Source organism: Cyprinus carpio, chromosome A2 (genome assembly GCF_018340385.1).
Source record: "Cyprinus carpio isolate SPL01 chromosome A2, ASM1834038v1, whole genome shotgun sequence".
In the NCBI taxonomy this organism is placed as follows: Eukaryota; Metazoa; Chordata; class Actinopteri; order Cypriniformes; family Cyprinidae; genus Cyprinus; species Cyprinus carpio.
The window spans coordinates 17,366,085-17,391,521 of NC_056573.1; the positions used below are offsets into that span (position 1 = coordinate 17,366,085).

General features: G+C 34.7%; 1 protein-coding gene across 4 annotated transcripts in view; it reads left to right on the forward strand.

The window, feature by feature from the left end:
• The window catches only part of astn1 (astrotactin 1), a 584,917-nt gene that overhangs the window by 554,332 nt on the left and 5,148 nt on the right, over positions 1–25,437 (forward strand). For all 4 annotated transcript variants that reach the window (XM_042775911.1, XM_042775908.1, XM_042775915.1 and 1 more), the window contains 6 exons: positions 4,570–4,838; positions 5,499–5,632; positions 5,758–5,909; positions 19,815–19,947; positions 23,509–23,609; positions 23,706–23,889. In XM_042775911.1, the coding sequence (XP_042631845.1) occupies positions 4,570–4,838; positions 5,499–5,632; positions 5,758–5,909; positions 19,815–19,947; positions 23,509–23,609; positions 23,706–23,889 (973 nt within the window). The remainder of the gene's footprint in view (positions 1–4,569; positions 4,839–5,498; positions 5,633–5,757; positions 5,910–19,814; positions 19,948–23,508; positions 23,610–23,705; positions 23,890–25,437) is intronic.

Genomic DNA, 25,437 nt, shown 5'->3' on the forward strand with positions numbered 1-25,437 from the left:
ATGGCAGAGCCCATCTGTGTCTCAAAGTTCCCCTCACTATACAATCTAATGCTCCCCAGGCTAAAAACTCCAATCTAATCTCAGATTAATGCATCTGTCATTTCGCATTTCATCTTGTTTCTTCGTCGTCTTTCAGAAGTCTTACACATACCCTTTAAATCATCCATCAGTTAAAAGGGGTTAACGTTTTGAGCTGCGCTTGAAGGTCGGTATGTCTCCCGAAAAGCGGAAATGATAGTATGAGCAAACAGCACCGTTAGCATGTAATCCGCTCGTGAAAAGCATGCCAGCTGCTTGCCGTGCACAGACAGATAAGACCCGGGAAACTGCATCTGGCTGGTACAGAATCCCTGTTGCTGAGATCGTCCTCTAACTCCAAGGAATACTTACAGAAGACTGCAAATATTTGATTATGGCACTGTGGCTACAGGGGTTCCAGTGGTCCGCTCTCTTAAACCTGCAGCTATTGGAAATCAAAATTGAGCGTTAATCTCATAAATTAAATTGCTGTTAAAAATGTTTTTTTAATGAAGTCTTTAATTACTTCAATGTTGTAGAAGTTGAGAAATGTGTATTACTATTGTTATTATTATTATTATTATTATAGAATTCAAATAAAAAATACTGTTGATGAAAATATAATTAGAAAAAAAAAATGCCAGATATTAACAATCCCTTTATGTTTTTGAAAAAAAAAATATTTTTGTTATCATGGACAGACTTTTTTCATGGTTTTTTATGGTTGTTAAATGCTCATACATTTATTATTTAATATAATTTTATTATTTCTTTTTTTATTATTTTAATTATAAATAAATTTCGAAAATATTTAAGTGAGTGACGTGACATACAGCCAAGTATGGTGACCCATTCTCAGAATTTGTGCTCTGCATTTAACCCATCCAAAGTGCACACACACAGCAGTGAACGTGCACATTCAGTGAATAAGTGAGTTAGAGAAGTGGGGTGAAAATTCGAGTGTAGAAGTGGGAAGCTAATTCGAGTCCTCAAACTCTCTAACCATTAGGCCACGACTTCCCTTCACGACTTAAATATGATGAGAAAAAATAACACTGCAAGATATTATTATGCTCTTGTTTTTTTGAGGAAGAAAAATCTAGAAAGAAAAAAAAAAGTCATTTTGCACTCATCCTCTAAAACATTATTTTTTTCAACTAAAAATTGATGCCAACTAAAATGACTTGATGACTAAAATTAATTACATGCCAAAATATTGACTAAATTTAAAGACATCCAAAGACAACTATGACTAAAACAAAAAAAAAAAAAATCCCTAAATTGTTGCCTGTCAGTCTCTCCTCCTTGCAGTTACAGCTCAAAACAGTGTCCTGTAGTGCACATTGTGACAATTACTGTGGAATAGGGCTTAGATATAAGCCTCATCGTTCTTGTTTGAGAATAAAAATAAAGCCCCCAATCACTTCTATGTGAGGCATTTCGGAATCTATTGCAAATTGCTTCAGATTCAAGCCCCTCAGCCTAGCAGGTCAGGTCGGATTGCAGAGCGAGGTCCTGGAGAGCGTTGCCAGCTACACTGTGCCAACAGATTAATTAGTTTAGCCCTCGCACCTCACAAACAAGATGTCACTGCTCTTTGTGTCTGCAGGCAGGTCCAATCACAGGTAAATAAACCCAGTCACTCTCACCTGTACCACACCGGCAGCTTTTATTAAGAGACAGAGGGGCATGTCAGTTAAGACCAGCAGCTGCATGTGTAAACCGGTCGAATAAAACGAACACAAGGAAGCCTGAAAATCTGGGCGGGAGAAGTGAGATAGAAAGAGACTGGCTGGAAGAGTATTTACATGTTATTGTGGACTAGCATTGAGCTCTCTGTGATTGGATATTTTAAAACTCAATCCACATACACTCCAAACAATGCAGGTGCTTGAATAAGGACTGTGTGACAATCATCATGCAACATCTTTCTTGTGTGATTAGCTTGTCAAGGCTTTGCTAAAATGTTCAGATACATCCTGAGCCTAGATGCATTGCAACACATCTAAATTGCTTGACTGGGGTGCTTAAACATCCTGATTATTGACTGAAAGCTCCTTGGATTTTAGTTACATGCAGAGCAATTCATGACTTTCGATTTTGATGCTTCATCCTTTTCCATACTTGTCAAAAACATGAGAAAAGGGGAAGCAATATTCATTATCTTTGTGCTTTATCATGCAGATTGTGTTTTCGGATCCCTGCAGACATGATAATGCAATTTGTTAGGTCACCCCCTCCCTTCTGCTTTCATGTGTGGTTGGCATCCCCTCCTAGAGCTCTTGTGCCATCTAGTGTTTTGGCTGTTAGGCACAGGTCTTATTTTAGGGAATATCTATAGTTGGTGGTGATAAAAATATGCTGGTTTGTGGTACCGAGGAATTTCCAAATGCTCACCTTTGTCACAGCTGACAATTTGCATGCAATTATAAATAGCAATCCTTCAAACCACTGAGAATATCAAAGGCTTTTTCTTCACCGAGAAGAGCTCTGAGCTTAAAAAGACACTACAGATGATAAGATTTTCTGTGTTTTTTCATGCAAATCAACTGACTAAAATGAAAGTTATCTAATGAGATGTTTTCCTTCACTCTCCTGTTTTAATTTGGCCTGCAATGCATCATGCTGGTTTCATAACTGTCAAAACCCAGAGCTGTAGAGAAATGTCCAAGCAAATTGGCACACTGTAGAGTGTGCAGCTCTCCCACTGTTTCTTTCTCTTGCTCTCTTCTTCCAGCCTTCCCTATTTCTTCTTCCCCACTTCTTCTTGTTTTTTCATTCTCTTACTGTCTAATTAAAGCACCAGCTAAGCATAATATTGGTAATGCCTTCTTAATCTACAGCTGGCATCAAATTTGATGAAACACTTTTAACACATTAGTATTTTCTGAGGAGCTCAAGCTTTCTGATTGGCATCCAAATTTAACAATTTACAGGCTTTTTAATCCATTAACTTTGAGGAACCTTTTACAAAGAGCTTTTTGTTTTCTTGGCACAGCCACAGTGCTTTATTTCAAAGAAATACAGTGGAAGATACAATTTAGATGATTTAGAATTCTATGAGTAATTAAGAAAGTGTTTTATTTTGTAAAGAGCTTGAGAGTGGGTAGGATGATTTGAGGGCCGGTTTGCTCCCATTACATCCCAAAAGGTCAGCTGCATAACTGTTTCCACTTCTCCTGCAGACCAGAACCCATTTAGATATTGAATAAGAAAGAAAGAACTGCTTTGATTCTCCCCAAATAATTAAAATCTTAAATTAAATAAGTAAAATTTGCAACTGGATCTCACTGAGATGAAAGCAAAACTTGGTTTGGTAGGACTGATTGATATGTTTCCATTTTGCACAGTGCTTTTGTTGCTTTATTATTAAGTGTACTATGGGGTACTGCGTTTTCATTTCCTCATGTGTCTCTTATGCAAAATGTTGGGCTAAAAGTAGCCTATCTGATATTGTGAAAGGCTGAAGAAATAATTGGTTCTCACACTGCATTTTCTTTTCACACTATTGGCTCATAAAATCTGTATGTGGTTTGTGTGTGTGTGTGTGTGTGTGTGTGTGTGTGTGTGTGTGTGTGTGTGTGTGTGTGTGTGTGTGTGTGTGTGTGTGTGTGTGTGTGTGTGTGTTTGTGTGTGTGTGTGTGTGTGTGTGTTTAAAATCTCGTGTGTGTGTTTTATTAAAGTGTGCTGAATTGAAAGGGTATTCCCTAATTGGCTGTTGAGCTTGATGATAGCTTTTGTGTGTGGAGGTCTGCAGAGTAAGCAACCTGTAGTTCATATACTTTTGGGATGGGCTTAAAAAAGAAGCAAAGCTTTACTCAATACAGTTTCATTTTAGGCTCATATGATGATTTAGTGTCTGAAGTTTATCTAATTTAATTAATGAATCATCATATTTTGCAATTTGCATGTTTATTTGTATTTAAGTATGTAATTAATTATTTAAATAATATAATTCAAAACCATTTATAGTGGTATTTTAATATTATATTTTAATTTATTTTCAGATAAGCTTAAAATAGAAGCAAAACTTTCTAGAGTAAATGTACAGGTTCATTTTATGCTCAAATGATGATTCAGTGTTTGAATGCAATCTCATTATTCAGTATAGCATTTTTTTTTTTTTTTTTTTGGTATTTAAATTACTTAATTATTTCATCTTAAAAATTAATCATTTAAATTTAGAATAAGAATTTAAGATATTTTATATAAAAATGAATTTTATTTTAATTATTCACAATGTTTTGAATATTATTTTTTAATTATTCAATTATTTAAATATTTCAATTTAATAATGTTATTATTAATTTATGTGTTAATAATATTATTTGTTAATAAACATGTATTATTTATATTATTATAATAATATTCATACTTATTATTTACATCATTATTTTTGTAATATTATTTTATAAACATTTCATAATCATAATTGTTAACCATTAATCCTAATTGAAATCTTATCACGTACTGTAAACAGCCCAATTCTAAAAACTGAATGATTATTACTATAATTTTCAAATCTAAATCATGTGGAAATCTGTTTTTCAGGAAACTCTCCATCAGATGAGTCGGAGGAGCGGGACAAAGAGCCACGCACGCTTACTTACCCAGCATACATTGCCAGCCTGCTGGACTCGGGTGCCAAGCGCATGGCGGCGGGGGTGCGCATGGACTGCAGCAGCCAGGGCCAGTGCCCTCTGTCCTGCCACCTCTGCCACATGAGCCCTGGGCCTGCACGTCCTGCAGAACCTGTGCTGCTCAATATCACTAAAGCCACGCCAGTCTACGAACTGGTCAACAGCAACGAGACCTACCAGGTATCTGTGACTCATAATGTTATACTCTCACCCCACAGCTCTTGCCAGGTTACCTACTGAAGCTAAGCAATGATGAGCCAGGCTGGGACACCTCCTGGGGAAAACAAAGGTTGCGGGTGGACATGTGTTAGTGAAGTTGAACTTGGCAGGTGGTCTGTGTGGGACCTATTGCACCAGTATAGTGATGGGGACACAATACTGTGATTTTCATTAAAAATAGCAAGATGTATAAAAATAAAAAAAAAAAAAAAAAAAAAAAAAATAATAATAATAATAATAATAATAATAATAATAATAATAATAAAATAAATACAAAAAAAATAATTAAAAAAATGTTTCATTTGAATGAAAGTTATACTTATTTAAATATAATTACTTGAGCATATATTAAAAAAATAAATTATATGTCAAATTAAAATTTATTTTAATAATTCTATTAAAAATAAATCACAATCCTCATCTCTAAAACATTTGCAGTCCATACAAATATTAATCATCCAGGTAGATGCTGCACTCTAGTGGCGGTAGAGAACATTTCTGCACTTATTCTGTAAATCTCACTGTGTGAAAAAAGTTTTATATAAATGTGATTAATATAATTGTTTATAATTAATAATATTATTATTATAACATGCTGTGCATCTTTTTCTTTTAATGTAGGCTCTGCAGGAGGCTATGATGAGTGTACTGTGGTGCTCTGCTAAAGGTGATGTTATTGATGACTGGTGTCGATGTGACTCCAATGCCTTTGGCACAGATGGACTCCCGACCTGCGCTCCTCTGCCTCAACCCATGTGAGTTCAGGGAATTTATAACTTGAATATCCCCAACAAGTGATGTTTTAAAAGTAAAAGTTCTGATCTTCGTCAAACATTTAGTCACGAATGATCGATTTTGATTTTATACTCCTGTACTCCAGGCTCAAGCTATCCCATTCATACGAGCCCAGCAGTTCACTGGTCATTATAGAATGGAATCATGCAGAGCCACCAATCGGAGTGAGAATTGTTGATTATCTAATCAGTCAAGAGAAGGTGACAGAGCGGACTGATCACTCCAAAGTTGAGACAGGTAGGTAATTTTGAAATGAGCTTATACAAAACATTTGAGATATATAATATCCACGTATAACTGTCTGCCTATGCTGTATTCTACAATAAAGACCAAAAAGAGAAATAAATACTTAATGCCCATTTATTTAGGAAGTAGCTGTGTAATAAGCGGGTTAATATACATTCAGCCCGTCATTATCGCAAATTTAACCCCTTCGGGGTGAAACAAGATCCCTCTGCCTCACACTGGGTTCTTGATCATCCTGCCAGGGTTTATTTTGTGATAATGGAAACTGCACATGAATATATGAAATCTAAATGAAATAATGTGGCTGTATTTTATGTTGAAAATAAAGATATTCAGAGGCTTTGATTGTGCAGGGAAATCCCCAATACAGTTACCTTAAAATTTATCTCTACCTGTGAATTAAAAATAACCACCACAATGTATGGCTAAAAACCCTGCAGTTGAGGGTTGTAAATCTGAGGGACGGCTGTTTAAATGAAGATTAAGGACCATTCCAGAGATAAAGTAAAACAAATGTGTAAATTTAGAGAATTACCCAAGTGTTTGAATGTTCCAGTTGACACCATTGGTCCTGTTATCGGGGAATGGAAGCCACACCAGAAGGCAAAGAAACTCCCTAGACAGGGTGATCATTCAAGACAAAACCATGAGAGAAGCCAAATATCACTTTTATTTAGCTTCACAGTTCAGTTGCAGAAAGCAGATAAAGGTGAACTAGTCAACTGGATCATGTGGGAGGGAGGCACGCAAGACACTTCCCTAAAAAGAACAACGGACATCTAGAGTTTGCCAAAAAGCATAAAAACAGCTCTTTTGTGTCATGGGATCAGATTGCAGTCAGATGAAATCATGATGGAGCGTTTTAGTCTGAATTCAGTGTGAATGCCCACCTCTTACTCTCAACAGTTGATCATTCGCTTATAGCTAATTCGTTCTGGCCTGTGATAATTGTGACATATTGCGTGTATTTTCTGCTTTATTATTTTGAAAAGTTCTGGATAAAGCATCCCATTCGGCCTCTAAATCATTAATAATCTGAAATAACCTGCAGCATGATCTGAAATACCCTCCATGTTCTGCTTTCACCCTATTTTAGATTCTAGACATTGATCTATTTGTGTAATTTTGAAAGAATGAAACAGTTTGAGGTGAATATAAGTCAATATGTGTCTCACGTCTCTATCCTGGTTATAATGGACATCACATGGGATTTATCCATAAACATCAGGGTGAATGTATGTTCATTCTAATCCTCATTTATCAGACAGTTTGATCCTGGATGAAGACTGTGTTATTGTTCTGCCAGGGTTTGCTGAGTAGAATGAATATGTCCTAACCTGAAAGGTCCTGGCATGCCAAATAGGAGCCCACCTCAGACACACTTAATGCGTTCTGCCCAGGGCCTCCAACTCTAAAGTTGTGCTTTTCATCACCTCTCAAGTCCCCCTGGTCTTTGTACTCAGGTACTTACTGTGCTCTATACCAGCGCCACAGATGTGAATCGATTTTTCACAGAGATGATCAATAGTTCTTCAGGGAGGTCTTGAAAGCAGGTCTTGATACTGGACTTGCTGTGCTTCATGAGGATGTAAGACACACATTTGGCTCCCTGAAAATGCTCTGTTTTGTAAGTGTCAGACATATCCGATGATTGATTGATCTGCTCACAGCTTAAACTGTGAAGTGTTGTAAGTTCAACGAGAAAGACCACCTTGAAGCTGGGGAAGGACAGAGCAAAAGTTGATTCTGGTAATGATTAGAATGATTTCAGGATGAAGCAAGAATTATCATATGTTAAATAACCTTGGATGAACATCAGAAACTTTGAATCCAAGGCACTTCACTTTTGCTACCAATTTCTTCTTCTTCTTTAATTTTTTAAAATAAATTAACTAACAATGGCTATGTTTGTTGTACAAAAAGCACATACATTGTTCAAAAGATTGTGGTTAGTAAGATTTCTTCTTTGAATTAAGTAAATTAATTCTATAAATGAAATTGATCAAAAATTTAAATGTTCCATTTACAATGTTACAAAAGTTTTTTTTTTTTGGTTCATTGCAAAATACTGAGAAAAAGAAAGATTTAAAAAAAAAAACTATAAAAAAAGTATCTTAAAACATCATATCTTAAATTTTAAATATTGTATTATACATGTATATTAGAGATGGAGAAAGAAAAAGTGAAAGAGAGAGATAGAATCGAACGCTCAGCTGCTTGTGCTTTGAGAATGCAATCTTTTGGATAATGCTTCTGTTTGGTCTTGAAGTCGTTTTATGTGGCAGACTCTGGAACTGTGGCCAAGCAAAATGAAACTCCTGAAATATAATGATCATATCCCCCAATATAATGGTTGCTATGCCCTTGTTTATATGTAAATGATTTCAGGCTTACACGTGTATCATTAGCTCTATAAAAGAGACTGATGCAGAACACATGTCCTCCGACTTTAGGGGTACTTTTACCAAATATAGTGTGGAGTCTCAAACTGTGTTTGCACCATGACAGCCTTTGGCTTCCCTGTTATGTTTTCCTCTATCTTCATCCATTCCCCTGTATCACTTTAAAGGCATGCCCATTGCCTGTCCTCCTCCACCTCTTATGTTGCCCTGTCCAAGTTAGACTTCAGACACGTTGTGACTGTTAAAGCAGAAAAGAACATCATGTTATATCAAGTCCAAATGTGGAATTGTGAAAATGAGATTGATGAGGAGATGATCATAGAGGTCTTACTCCAAGCCAGATACGTATGGGTGTTTCTGTATTTTCCTCTTTAGAGGCAAAGGTAACATCTTGTTCTTTACAAGCATCCGATTAAAAGGTGCCCAGAACCAGCAACTTTTAAGCATTTTCTGGAAGGTTCTGAATGTACTCCACAGGCTGTCAGAAAACTGATTATGATACCTTATCTTATTTTTTAGCTGTCATAGGAAACATGTGAGGGATTTTCTCATCTCATACATGGCTGTCCTTCATTTGCTGCAAAAAAAAAAAAAAAAAAAAACGGGGCTGTAACTTGCTACCCACGTTGCAAGTCATTGCAATCCGTTAATGTTTTACCAGGATTTGTTTGACACATCTGTGCTTATAGCTGCCCAAAACAGACATTCTTGTTAACAAGTGATCATTTAATTTCTCTGACTTAAAGGTATAGTTCGCCTAAAAATCTAAATTACCTAATGATTTACTCTCCCTAAAGTCATCCTAGGTGTATATGACTTATTTCAGACAAATACAATATTTGTATATTTAAATAATAAATAAATAAATAAATGTCCGGCCTCTTCCAGGCATTATAATGGCAGTGAATGGGTGTTGATATGCAATAGTCCAATAGAAGTCCAATAAAAGAAGTCCATCCATCATAAAAAAAAAGTGCTCCACACAGCTCTCTTGGCAAAACAAAACACCGGTCACGAATTAGAAGTACAAAACAAGGATTTTTAAAGAAAATTGTCTGAGGATTTCGATATAAGCCAAGAGGAGATTTTCCTTTGCTGTAAACAAAACTTGGTTCTCGCAATACTAGCATATTCTCACCGGAGCTTATGTAGCTCTACATTCTACATCATCTGCTGGAACGCCACTCTGTCCTAAACGCGAGTATGACACTTAGCGGGAGGTAGAGAATACGGTTAATAAAGTTTTAAATATGGATATTTTTCTTACAAAAGAGCATCGATTCACTTCAGGAGGACTTTGTTAACTTGCCAGTGCCATGTGGAGTACTTTTAATGATGGATGGACTTCTATTATTGGACTATTAAACATCAACACCCATTCACTGCCATTATAAAGCTTGGAACAACCAGGACAATTTTTTTAATATAATTCCAACTGTATTCATCTGAAAGAAGAAAGTCATTTACTGTACATCTAAGATGGGTGAGTAAATCTTGAGGATGTGTTAATCATGGGGTCATTTTCATTTTTGGGTGATCTGCCCATTTAAAGGGATAGTTCACCCAGAAATGAAAGTTCTGTCATCATTAACTCACCCTCTTTTCATTCCAAACCTGTATGACTTCCTTTTTTTTCAGTGAAACTTAAAAGAAGATGTTTTGAGAAATGTCTGTGTTTATTTATTAAGTTGTTTGTTTTTATTGATTTATTGTATTTTGTCCATACAGTGGAAGTCAAAATGGTTTGGTTACCAAGATCTTTTAAATTATATATTTGTGTGTTCCACAGAAGAAGGAAAGTAATACAGTTTGGAATGATGTGAAGGCGAGTAAATTATGACAGAATTTGTAATTTTTGGATAAACATAAATCAAAATGTTGTTTTAAAATGTTCTTATTTGTTTCCTGTGGAACATACAAGGAAATAAGGAACTCAATTTTGAAACATCTTGAGGCATGTCTTTTCCAACGTCAGTTTCATTATGGCTTTTTCTTAAGATTTTTTTTTTTTTTTTGTAAATTTCCAACTATTTAGTTTTTAGTAAAGAGCAAAAACTAATCTCAAACGTGTCTAAAAATGCTCCTACGACAGTTTTCTGTAAATCATTGTAACCGTGGACATGCACAGATTTCACTTGGAAAGAGAAAAATCTATTTTTTGCACACAAATTAAACGATGTCCTTCACCACGTATATAATGAAATTATTGTCTCTTCCTGAAAATGATGTTGAGTGCTTTATTTTGTGTATCGTTGCCTAGAAACAAGATGTGGCTCATCTTACCTTGTGGCTGATTTTACTTTTGTCTGAGGTCGAACAAATAATAACAGAAGTTTCATTGCGGATGAACTATTCCTGTAAAGTCGGACTTGATTTGGACTTTAAAGCGTTTACTGGATATGTTAGGAGTTTAAAAAAATGTGAGTGTGTGAGTGAACCCATTGATAATATAACAATAGCACACACCGTGAGTCTTTGCCAGCTTTGCATGCTAATAGAGCACTTAATTGGAATCAGGCACACAACGTGACATCATTGCATTTGCTTTTCTCTCTCATGGTGTGGGAACCGAGTAAATGGGAAGTCTGCCTTCAGTCATCTCACCCCGACCAGACATGCTGTGAAAACAAACAGCTTTCCTCGCCAGACTGATGTCAGGACTTTGATCGCATAATAACACCTGGGTTTACTCAAGGGTCACAGGGACATAACATCCTACCCATAAACAGACACACTCTCTCCCACGGGGGGCATAAAGAACCGGGTGCCACACTTCCCCTAGTAAAGTAGAGGGACCTCGCCTCCAAGCAGCAGGCAAAACAAGGGCTTCTGTAAAAAAATAAAGGCAGTGTTTTTCCCGAATAGGTGAAAGACAGTTTCACTCCTGAGGAATGTTTCCGTAGCACTGCTCCTGGAGGATGATCTCACTCTATGTCTGTGAGTAGGGTCAGGTTCTGGAGCCTGAGCAGGTGCACTGTGAAGCTGGCACTGATCGCACAGATTCACTCATATTCCCACAAATCTGTGTGTCTGTGCATGCACATACTTTTGGACAGGCATTTAACTCTGTTATGAGTTGTTTTCATTTGGGTGGGTGCTTTTACATCTGCACATGTAATGTATGTGTGTGTCTGAGAATGTTTATTCCATTACTCCAGTCTTCAGTGTCGCATGATTCTTCAAAAATCATTCTAAGTTGCTGATTTGGTGCTCAAGATGTCTTATTATTATCAGTGTTGAAAACAGTTGTGCTGCTTAATATTTTTTGTGGAAACCATGATACTTTTTTTCAGGATTCTTTGATGAATAGAACAGCTTTTATTTGAAATAGAAATGTTTAGCAAAATTATAAATGTCTTTACTGTTACTTTTGATCATTTTAATGCATCCTTGCAAAATAAAAGCATTAATTACTTTTTTTTTTCTTTATTATTTAAAAATCTTACTGACCCCAAACTTCCTGAAACAATCTATTTATTTCCAAGTTTTAATTATATTTTTAATTGCAAATTTCTGTTGTGACCCCACTCTGTGATTATTTTGTACCTGTGCAAATTGCTAGACATAATATCCTATGAACACAAGATGATCACATTATCGTCCATTAATAATTGCAGTTCCAAATCATGAAAACATGTTGTCTACACACGTTATAGGGCCTCAAGTTTTCTATCCAGGCAGATGATTTTATGATGTACAGTTGCTGGTCTGATTTAACAGAACATTTAACAGAAATGAAGGTGTCTTGAGCTGTGCTAAGGCCCCCCACCTCCATGTATTTCAAATGTCCATTAGGTCAGGAGCAATCAACATGTGCTGCCTGGCAGACATGTCTCCACCCAACAACCATACAGCCTCTGTTTATCATTAATATGAAATTATAGATTATTGCATCTTTAAAGGAACAGTTCACCCAAAAAATGTTTGTGAATTTGTGCTGAAAATATACTTGCCCTCAGGCAATCCAAGATGTAGATGAATTTCTTAATCTGAATAAATTTGGAGAAATTTAGCATTACATCACTGATTCACCAATAGATCCACTGCAATGAATGGGTGCCGTCAGAATGAAAGTCCAGCTAATAAACAGCTAATAAAATTCATCTCAGTAATCTGTAATTTGTATGACTCCAGTCCATCAGTTAATTTCTTGTGAAGAGAAAGCCTGCATTATTTGTAAGAAATGTTCCAAAAATCACATCCATTATTAATGTGTTTTATTAAAACTTTAAACAGTCGCTTCTGACCAATATAACCCTCCTGGAAAATGTCCATATCCTGTCTTCTTCTCACATCAAAATCCACCAACATATTTGTTTATTTTTTTTTTATTTTTTTATATTTTTTTTTATTTTGTGAACTGTGTGTGATCTGTGCATATTTCTCTCCTGATTCATGCAAGATGATTTTTGACTGAATTAATCAATATTATGGATAGAGGACTCATATTTTAGCAGAAGCAACAGTTTGAAGTTAAAAACATTGATGGATTTGTTTATTAAAAACACATTTTTTTTGTTTCAGAAGATATTGATTCATGGACTAGATTCATGTGGATTACTTGTGGATTATTGTGATGTTTTTGTTAGCTGTTTGGACTGTCATTCTGACGGCACCCATTCACTGTGAAGAATCCGTTGGTGAGCGAGTCATGAAATGCAAAATTTCTCCAAATCTGTTCAGATGAAGAAACAAACTAATCTACATCTTGGATGGCCTGAGGATGAGTAAATATTGGTAACATTTAATTTTTGGGTGAACTATTCCTTCAATTTAGCCTTATGCTTTCTACTCTAATGATTTATTGCACAACCCCAATTCCAGAAAAGTTGGGGCATTGCCATAAATGCCATAAAATCAAGAATGTTATTTGTTTATTCTCTTTAACCTTTTTTTTAATTGACTAAAGTACAAAGAAAAGAAAAATCCAATGTTTTCACTGGCAAACTTAATTTTATTTTGCAAATATAATTTTTTTTCTTTTTTTTTTTTGTTGGCTGCAACACACTCCAAAACAGCTGGGACAGAGGCATGTTTAACACTGCTTTACATTAACTTTCCTTTTGATTAAAATGTTTAATTGTTTAGGAATTAAGGATACTAATTGTTAAAGTTTTCCAAGCAAAACACTTAATAAAAATTTCAAATACTCAGCAGTCTGTGATCATCATTGTCTGATTCTCCTTTTCATGACTGGTCATACATTTTCAATTGAAGACAGATCTAAACTGCAGGCAGGCCAGTCTAGCAAATTCACTCTGTGTCTACGAAACCACACTGTTGTAGCACATACAGAATGAGACCTGACATTGTCTTGATCTAATAACCATGGACTTCCCATGAAAGACATAATCTTGATGGTAGTATATGTCTCTGTTCAATCCCAATATATGCCTCCATGTCAATGGTACCTTCAAAACATGCCAGTCACCCATGCCGTTTACTCTCCTGCACCCCCATACCATGACAGACGTTTGCTTAAGTATCTGTCACTGATGAAAATCTGGATGGTCCCTTTGTTATGAAAGTCTGGGCTCTCGACATCCATTTTTCCCAGAAACAAGTTGAAATGTGAACTTATCTGACCACAGCACACATTTCCACTGTCTTTTTGACTCTCTGAGATGAGCTCTGGCCCAGAGAACCCCCGGCATCACAGCATAGACTCGCTCTATAGCTTTCTCCTAGAGTAACAGAGATTCAAGTTGCATTTATTGATGCAACGTCAGACTGTGTCAAGTGACAGCAGTTTTCTGAAGTACTTCTGAGCCAATGTGACTATATTTAACACCACAGCGTGACGGTTTCTTATGCAATTCCATCTGAGGGCTCAAAGGTCATGCACATTTAACTGAGGTTTCCTGCCTTGCCCTACACAGACTGAGATTTCTCTAGATTCCCTGAATCTTTTCACAGTATTATGTATGGTAGTTGGTGAAAGACCTTATTTCTTTGTGATTTTGCTTTGAGAAATGTTATTTTTTATTTTCTTTAATGTAATTTGGCACAAAGAAATGCTCCTTTTATACCCAAACATGATACCCTCACCAATAACCAATTCACCTGCTAACTGTAAACTGTTTCATTTTTTATTTTTTTTCAAGTTTAATTTGGATATTCTTTAAAATGTTTACTTTTATTTTGCCTTTGTCCCAACTTTTTTGTAGTGTGTTGCAGCCATCAAAATCTAAATTTGTTTACATTTACCAAATATATTTAATTTGGTCAGTGAAAAGTTTGAAGATCTTTATTTCCAAAATCACAGATTATTGATTTTATTGCATTTTACAAAATGTCCCAACTTTAATGGAATTGGGGTTGTAGTATAATGTTTAATATTAAACGTCTTTTTGGAATAGTTGACTCTGATTGGTCAATTGCAACATTCACTCATATAAAATCATATACAAATAAGGTTTATTCTTTATTATTGTTTGTGATCGTTTAGTTTTATCAGAATCAAACTAACATTTGGTTCCCCTACAATTTTGAACATTTGGTCATTGATTATATGTTAAATAGGACTGATTGCTGTATCTGCTTTTGGACCAGCTCATGTTTTCAAATGTGTTCTGTGTATTTTCTCATTCTTTGCTAACTAAAATTTGTTTTTAGGGCTTTCTTTGGTGTGGTCAGCCTTTAGTCACGTTTAGTATAAAAACATGTCTTCCAGGCATTTGTCTTACCTTTACAACCCATGAAAACTAAGTGTTATCACCTGTTGGTTGCTGTCAAGTGTGGGAGTATATCAAAATGTAGGAAAGAGCATGATTCACAATTTAATCGAAGCTGAGCAGCAGCTAAGCTCTTAGCAGCACTATGACGTACATGCAAGTGTTATGTCTATATCAAAAGTTCTTTGCATGAAAATGAAAGCAGATTAAAGAGTTTTCATTTTCACTCCCATCCAAGTAAACTCTGATTTGCACTAACACCCACCTTTCCTCTGCAACAATTAACCTTTTTATATCCTCTTTTCGTTGAAGAAGACAATATGTTCCACGTGGGAGATTGAGTCTGTTAATCATTTTTGTGGAGGAAATGCCAAGAATTGATACATTACAAACCATTGTTATCCATCGCTTGCTCTCTGTTCATCAAAGTAGACAACGAAGGCCAGATGTTGTTTGTGGAGTATTTTGCCGGGCTGCCACGTGTGTTTGGTACCAGAGTGTTTCTGTTTAATGGAACTGGTAAAAACGTCCAGAATTTGTAGAAACAAAGTCCCCTATATATGTGTGGCAAAGGGCATCGGAAATTTCCTTTAGCTCTTTTTCTTGTTCTTCCCTTTATTTCTTTATTTATTTGTATTTAAAATAATAATAATAATGAGCCACAAACTAAGCATTCGTTTGAAGTTATTCGTTCTGTTAATAAAAGTTTTATGTTAAATATAAGCTACTTTGTCATTGTAGCATTGCTGATGTTGTGTGGTATTTTATTGTATTTTTTTCATTAAGAGTAATACTGAATCAACTTTAAGCATTAATTTAGTTCCAAGAATAGGAAAGATCTAACGTTAAAGATCAAAATAAGCACTGCAGATGTGAGTATGCGAGATTGGTTGCTGCTGAGGTAAATAGACGCTCTCGATCTTGTATCTTTGCAATGGCTGTAGAAAATTGTCATTAATTCTTGATTTGGGTACGGCACAGACATGTTACAGTACAATAATATGATCAATACAATAATATGATCAAAAAGTCATGGCAACAAATGACTTCCTAAGTCAGTTTAAGTTGAAACGACTTTCACAATCAATTTGATTCAAACTTAATTCATGTTTTACTGTTGCTTATTGTCATTGTAGGCTTAAGCTAGCTTTTTTTTTTCTATGAATTTTAATGAGTATACATATTAATAATAAAAATAATATATATATATATATATATATATATATATATATTAATAATAAAATTTTTTTTTTTTTTTTTTTTTTTTTTTTATTGTTTTTGTTACAAAATTATTTTCTTGGGCTACATGCTCAGCACCCCTACTTCCCACAGTAATGGCCAATGGTCTCAGAAAATTAATTTTCTTCCTTTTTTTTAGCCTGTCTTTCTCTGTCTCTCTCTCTCTATGCTTGCTCTCTGTCCTCTGCTACAGTTTAGTTTCAGTTATACACATTCAGCTTCTTGGTTCACCGCAGAGGAGAAACAGTAATGTCTATGTGTCTAAGTAGCAACAAATCAGTTTAAAGGAGACATATGGCAAACATTGTGGAAAAGCTTTAGGCTCAAAACACTAGAAGCTCACATGAATCCAATTCACAGCTGTTGCCTCTTTATGTTTTTAATAAAATCCACTGTATTTCATAGGCAAAATAAATATTTTGGTACATGATGGCTCAATGTTTACCATAGACACGTGTATTTCAATCAAGGTTTATGTTCTCTTTTTATCCACAGTTGATTTAGTAATGCAATCTGATACTTACTGTACATCAAGGTATTGATGTTTCTCAGGCTGAATGTAGGAGTCGTTTGAGGAATGTTGTCTTTGACTCAGATGTTGAGAGAAGGTCTTGCTTTGAACTGCTGAAAATGTTATGCACTCTCTATATGACAACATCTTTTAGTCGTCCCATTGGCCGGCTGGTTTTTGCATATAAGATGCCAGATTTTTTATGAAAATGCATATTTGAAAAGTGTCCTTCTGCCAAATAATCCAGCAAGCCAGGTGTCATCTTCAGTGCTTTCCAGTGTGCTGTGTAAGGTCATGTTCTGCATTTTCAAGTTTTGATTCACTTGGCAGACCTGTACCCTTTAGCAAATAAATGTTTTTGTTTGTTTTTTCTTTTTTCTTTTTTTTATTAAATGTTGCATATATAGCAATTTTTGATTTGCTTTGAACTTATGTGTATCATTTCTTCAACATTATGGGTGATTCTCCTCCAAAATGTCTTGCAAATTCTCTTGGATTCCCTTTAGCTGGCTGGGCCTTGATGTTTTAACAAAATAATGAGAATCAGAGATGATTTTTGGTCAAAGCTCATGAAAGTTTAAAAGAGGGCAGCCAGGCATCGTAGTGTGGTCATGTCAGCCCAGGTCTTTCCCGTTAAAAAATGTGACTGAGGCATGAGAATGGAACATGATGAAAGAGTATAAATTCAACCGCATTTGCCAGACATCTGTACTAGTAACGATTGTCAGACAAAGCTTTAGATTGATAAAGAAGTGGGGATATCTTGATAGGTATTTTATTTATTTATTTATTTTATTTTATTTAGCTTATTATTATTTTCATATCACCATTTGTCAAAAAGTTAAAATGTCAAGGAACACATTTGTTGCACTGCCTTAATGGAAACACTGTGCACAGTTGATAGTGATAGCTTTAGTTATGTGGACGTTTTATTTGGAAACCTTTTGCTGTAGGGAACTGGATTGGAAGTTTCCATGCCAATACATGATGACACTTAAAATGGAGAGAATGAACATGATCCAAAGAAAAAAAAAAAACATACAAGTGTTAAGTTTAGGAAACAAGATAAGGATACTGAACTTTAATTACACTGTCAATATTAGTTTGGTCACCATAATGTTATTCTTTTAATGCATGATTAACCTTCTTTTCCACAGAGATTGTCTTTATCATCTTTCATAGAAAAAAGTCAAATAATAAGAACTATGTGAGAACTACACCAACAGGTTTGCCTGTTTTTGTTTGCTGATCTATCTAGCTATATATCCATCTGTCCATCTATCCATCCATCCATTATATTTAGGTATTGGGTAGTATTAGGAATGTAGAATATGGTGATGCAAAATATGTGCTTTATAGGTACTAAGAAACAGCCAATATGCTAGTATTCATGCTAATAAGCAACTAGTTAAAAGTGAGAATTGATCCCTACACTTAAATGTTAACGATTTATTATTTTAAATAAATTATTAATTTATTTATTAACCAATTAATTTAATTTAATGTATTAAAAGGGTAAATGTGACTTTTTATCTCACAGTCCAAAAAAAAAGTCAGAATTGAGAGAAATAAAGTTAGAATTATGAGATATAAAGTGAGAATTCCAAAAAATAAAGTCAGAATTTCAAGATGTTACAGTTTTTCTCAGTCACTTTATGAATACTACTAGCATATTGGCTTTTTTCACTGTAACTCGCAATTCTGAGAAGAAAAGTCACAATTACATTTGTTATTGTTTATTTGATGACTAAAAAAAGAAATAAAAGATGTAAACTTAAAATTGTGAGAAAAAAAAAGTCTAAATTGTCAGATAAAAAGTCAAGCTTTCCTTTTTAATTATTTTATCCTGTGGTAGAAACTGGCTTCCATATTAATGTAATTATTTTGTTTAATATTGTTAATAAATAGTGAGCAGCTAAGGCGCTTCCAACACCACTGTTCCCATTCAGTGTTCCCGAGGAAAAGTCCCCCATAAGCAATTTTAAGACATCATGTGTTCCTCAGTTCATAAATGGCACACAATTTATAACTCATAAAAACACACTTGTGCAATTTTCCACACACATCAAGGTTTTATTGCCTTTTTGCAAAATTTCACCATTTTTCAATATAAAACAGACATGTTAGAGCTTGTTGATGGTGGAACTGTGCATGACTGGATAAATATGATCTGAACTGCTGCAGTCCAACACAGTGTCACTTTTCATTAACGTCTGAGCACATGTTCTTCAACTCTTTACCCCACAAGCACTGTAAATACTTAATGGTGACAGAAAGCACATAATCATACACACAGTCTTATCCCCTCCGCATTTATCCTGGCATCATGTTCTCAGAAGCCTGGTATTTTTGAAGAGGAGGCCTCCAGGAAGACAAGCAGGGTGACCACTGCTTTTAAAAGGTTCCCCATCCAAGGAGGGGCGGTTTCTCTTTGCTTTGAAAGGCACACAAGGCCCCCGTGTTCGTGTCCTGTGATACATCCAGGCCAGCTGGGCAAAAAAGTGTTATTGTGTACTTTTTTTTATAAGGGAGGAAAAAATCATCTTCTTAGGTGGTGTCTTTTTTGTATGTTTTTTTTTTTTTTTTTAGGTTGATGATAATAATACCTCAATCTGGATGCGTCTCGTGTGAAATCAAACCACTGACATCTCCGGTCGAAATGTCCAAACCACAGGGTCTCCATCTCTGGAAGGTTCTAGCCTGTTCCACTGACCAGAGGAAGTAGGGAGACACTTGTTTTCATAGCATTGGGTCAGAATCAGACAGGGGTTTTCAGGGTAAGGGAAATCCTCATGCAATCCTCCAACACGTCCTGTGTTCCCATTGCGGAGGCTTTCCTGAGAAGATGGGGCTGTTTTGCTGATGTTTGTTTTTCCTGCTCATTCATTGTTGTCTCCTAATTACATACCATTAATCATACATGATTACAGACATTTAAAACTAAACAAACAAATTGTTTGTTTTAAATGGTTTGGTGGCCTAAAAACATGGGAGATCAAAACGGCTAATTATGTTCTGTTAACTTTTGTATATTTGTTAGTGTGTACTAAGCAAAGTCTTCTCTTCACAGAGACCATGTTGAGTTTCGTGGATGACATCATGTCAGGGGCCAAATCTCCATGTGTGATGCTCGGGGACATCCCTGATCCCCTCTCATCTATCTCCTTGATAATACGCTGTTTGGAGCCAGACACCACATACATGTGAGTTTCTTCTGCTATATAATGCTATATAATTTTATTTTTATTATTATTATTATTATTTTTTTTCAAAATAGCAGCATTTGCACTTTGAAATAAATCAGTGAATTACAGTAATCATGAGAATGCTTTTAAATGTCATTTAATTTGATTTTCTCACGATTTTATTAAAATTATATTACATTAGCACCCACTACCCTTAAAACCACCTGTCCTATCATAATTTTGTTTTGATATAAATTCTGTTTTTCATGCATGTTGGAATAATAATAAAATTATAAATTATCATTAATAATATTAATAATAGTAATAATAGCAATGATAATAATTCACAACTAACTCACAGCTGTTGCTTCTCTATTTTTCCTTGACAAGAATTGAGTTTATTTAGAAGTCTTTATGTCCACATCAAATGGGAGAATTTCAGACGCGCACTACAACTTTGTCTTAGCTCCAGGCACTAGTCAAATGAGCGCAGAACTAATCATGATTCATTTCATTCATTAATGTGTGAATAATTATTTTTTTAATCGATTGATAGCACAAAAAATTATATATATATTATTATTCTAACTCAACATGGCAGAGGCACATTCATTGAGAGTTCAGTAAGAAACAAAACATAGAGGGCCCACTTTTGGCTGGATGATTCACTTGGACTTTGAACTGACGTTGAGTTGCATGTCTTCAGTCAGATGAGGGATTTTAATATCTGCGTGAGTCTTAGCAATTACATCCAAGTAAGGCTGTGAAAATCTGATAATGATTTGTGTAAAATATGTCTGGAGTACTTCCTACTTATGTCAATTTTCCAATATCAGTAGTTGATTAAGAATGTGCTTTTCACTAAATGGCTTGGCAGTGTCTGTAGCAGGTAAGGAACCTTCTTAGAAAGTATAATTGGTCCAATCATCACTTTTTAATAAAAGCTGGTGACATCAGCCCAACGTCTTCTATTGAATGTGGTAATTGCATTGGGGGCCCCTGTTTATTTCGAGTCTCTTGGATAGTTGTTTCGTGACTACATCCTTTTCTTAGGAACGTTTATTTTTATGCCACAGGGAAGAACATGGTCTGCGCGCCCAGTAAGACTGACTCGATTTGGGCTAGTTTTACATGCTTCAGATACAGCTGGGGAAACATTTCATACTCTGGAATGGTTTGAAAGTGCGTCAAAGGGTGCACTTTGTGGTAATAGCAGAAACAGCAATAGAAAGATTGATGTGTTAAACGGAGCTGCATACAACTAGAAAAGTTTCAAGCAAACGTTTGACATTAGTAGTATATTGTGAGAGTAGAAGGTAAAACAGGAACCACAATATATGTTGAATAATGATGCTTAAAGGAAGTTTAATAAAAATGTAAATTATGATATAAATTAGTGGCTCTCACTGTAGGGTTGTGACCCAAAAATGTCTAATAAGGTTAATAGTAATAAAATTTTTATTATATTGTAAATTATGATATAATAGTATATAATAGTATAATGTTATGTTATGTTATGTTATGTTATGTTATGTTATGTTTTTTATGTTATGTTATGTTATGTTATGTTATGTTATGTTATGTTATGTTATGTTATGTTATAAAATCAGTGGGTTCTCACTGGTAGGTTGTAACTCAAAATTTGCCATTATCATCATAAATATAAATATTTATTAATAATAATTAAAAACACCATAAAAGCATTTGTTATTGAATATATAAAAAGGTTTGCATTTCATATTGCTGTATATTCTTACTGTAAAACAATCCCTGAATTCTGCAAACATCTGTCTTTGCCTCTGCTGTCTCTGTTCAACACATTGCAGCATTTCATGCATTGGTCTGTGTTCGTGCAGCTTTCATGTGGGTATTCAATCATGTAGGTGCTTGAATTTAAACACCCGGCTACCTTTCCTCCTGATTTCCTCTGCTACATGTCCTGCACATATGCAGGCAGTTAGCACACACATGCAGGACATGCTGAAGAGATTAAACCAGCCCACAGGGAGGTTTGGGTCCTCCTTACTGTACCTTTCTCCAAATGTTTTTGATATTTGACCATTGTTCAAAGAAGCAAGGGTTGTCTTCATATTATTTACGGATCTGTTCAGTGTTATTGTCAAGTTCATTTCAGTTTTAGGTTTCAAGAAATATACAGTGTGTCCAAAAGTCTGAGACTGGTAGTGAAAATGCTTCTGTTGAGCATCATTTTAGTTTTTGTATTTTATGTATTTATTTATGTATGTATTTATTTATTTATTTTGGATATTGTGATATTACATTGTATTTGCAGCACTGACACCAAAACAGGTGCATGGAATCTAAACATTGTTTATTTGTGGTGTGCATGTGTGTCTGTCTCTGTGTGTGTGTCTGTCTCTGTGTGTGTGTCTGTGTGTGTGTCTCTGTGTGTGTGTGTGTGTGTGTGTGTGTGTGTGTGTGTGTGTTAATTTATATATATATTATGTTTGTTTTGATTACATCTGTTTTGTTTTTAGTACTGTATATACGTAAAGACTATAAACAATCCTTATAGAGCAGGTTAGACTTCATGAATCCCTTTTCATTCATAAATCACACATATAAGATTGCATCAGGTTTCTACACAGCATATGCACTCTCAACTTGACACTTTGAAGGATCTCACTGCTGCCATACTGCAGGTGGTAGCTGTTTATAATATCTTCCACTAGATGGGGACATCGTTCAACATGATCTTTAGAACTTGCACCTCATAGCCCGGGACATATATCATCAGTGATAGAGTAACTGCAGTTATGTGTTGTGAGTGAGAGGATACACCGCCACAGCTGCTTGCTATTGTTCAAGTTCAGTTGTCTGCACTTAAGGGATCCTCAAATCAAAGCCATGAGCTGAAGCTAAACTCATGCTAATGTAATGTGAGTGCAGTTATGAATTTTGATTTTAATGGAGGTATATGCTATTATATGATTAAATAATTCGCACACTGAAGCAATTTTTACTCCTGAAAAGGTAATGGCTCATAATTTCCAAGATCTATTTGGAAGTGTTATTTCAAACTAAATCTAGGAATTAATCCAAATACACGTATTTATTCATTTAACCTCAACCCTGACATTATATATTTTGATAAATGTTTTTTTTTTTTTCAGAAATGCATCTTAAATTATTTTGAAAATATAATTAATTAAAGAAGCAAAATTATTATTATTATTTTTTTTATTATTTTTATTATTATTGTTAATTTTTGATTTTTTGAAATACTAGTATTAATAATTCTAATAACTATTATTAATATTTTGACACATGCATCATAAAAAATTTTAAAATTACAATTTATTAATAATAATCCTAATCCTAAAAATAACACATACATAAAAGTACTAATAATTATTAAGTACTTTTACTAATTAATAAAAGTACTGAATAATAATAATGATCACTTTAAAATAATATTTAGCCTCTAAACATGTTGAGCTGTGGTGCTTATATTGGAGATGTGGTTCAAATTTGGCTCAAATCATATTACTGTACAAAATACTATATTTCGTAGTTGAGAATCGAATAAGTGACAAATATCTAAATGTGAAACGGCAGGTTTCGGCTGTGGGCAGTGGACAACACAGGTCGGCGTTCCAGTCCGAGTGAGGTGACGATCAAAACTCCCTGTCCCGCCGTGGATGATGTCAAGGCTCAAGGTAGAGAATTGCTTGCATTTTCTAGAATAAACTTCTTAGGTTCGGAAAGTATTCATAAGATTATAAATCATCGGATTTGGTTGAATGTCCCCTCAGAAATAGCAGACAAGATTTATAATCTGTTCAACGGCTACACCAGCGGGAAGGAACAGCAGACAGCCTACAATACGCTCATGGACCTCGGCTCACCAACCCTTCACCGAGTTCTTTACCACTACAACCAGCGCTACGAGAGCTTTGGAGAGTTTACTTGGCGCTGTGAAGATGAACTGGGGCCCAGGTTTGTAAGATGATTTTCTGATGAAGCTTTATTACAAAAAACCTAGCTGCTTTTTAAGACTATAATGGGACTTCATAAGTGACCAGATTGGAATGTTCTATATTGAAAGTAATTCTGTAGAGTGTCCCAAATTAGTGAGTGAGAAAGGGAGGAATCACATTCAACAACAGTGTTATGCTCGCTGCCACTGTTGTACACTGTTTGCTATGCTTCTTAAACGTAAACTTAACTTGTGCAACGATTGGTGGGAACAAACATACCTCTATTAATTATCTGTAACCTGAAGTCAGTACTAGTCTATATGGCCTTAATAAAGAAAACCAGTATCTCACCAGTGAAGTTTTGATGGATGACGATTTTAATGGATGCCTTCAGATCACCACATTCGACAAATTCAGAATGTTTTTATTTAGTTTTTAAATTTGTATTTTGCTCTGTTTAATCATTCTGAATTGATCCATATATATTTATATACAGTCAGGTTAAGGAGACTGGTGTAGTGGTCTTTTGGCATCTTCGTTTGGTACTGTTTGGCTTGTTGTAGAAAATGCTCTAAACAAATGTGGCATTTATTTATTTTTTTCTCACAGTTTTTGCTGTTGCTCTGTATACACAAATTGTGAATTATGGAAAAAAAAAAAACTTTTTAATTTATCTTGAATATTTTTGAAGAATGTGAGAATCATCATCTTGAAATTGGTAAATCTCTATTTCAAATATTAAAATCAATACTCTGTAACACTTAAACATATATACATACATTAAGTATAATGATCTACTTTTTTATTTTTTTATTATGTTTTGTTTATTTCAATTATGTTTTTTTTTAAAATCAATACTCTGTAACACTTAAACATATGTCTAAATATGTAAAAAATATTTTACTGTTAATTATATTATTGAGATATATATATATATATATATATTTTTTTTTTTTTTTTTTTTTTTTTTTTTTTTTTTTTTTTTTTTTTTGAATTAAGTATATTTTATAATGAGCAAGTGACCCATTTGGATGCAAATCTTGGCTTTATTTTTTTTCATTGAGTTTGGCAGAATACATTATGGGATGCTGCCATGGAATGCATGTGGGAATGTTAGGGGGGCATATTAATTTTTATTGATTGCAATTAAACCCGATATCTTGTTTTACAAGCTTTTGTATTTTTATTTATTTATTTTTTTAAATGCTTTTTTCATTGCTCTCTAAATTATATTTACATTCACAAATACATTAGGGTATTTGTGGTAATTAGGTTTAATTGAACGCAATCAACTGATTACAGTACATTTAAAGGGATCACTAAAGCATCAAGCTGACCACAAAACAGGGTGGTAATCTTTATACACCCTCCAAAACAAACAAAAGACAAATAAGGTCTGGGTTTTCGAATTGCACTGAAACGCTTTCTAAACACAGCCATGTGTTCGATATAAAATTTGAACACTTCCACGCTGACGCAAAGTAGAGGCAGGTGAATTTAATTATGGCCATTTGGAAAACTGTACCTGAGGCCTCGGTTCAAATTAAAAGGTTGTATTTAATTTTCT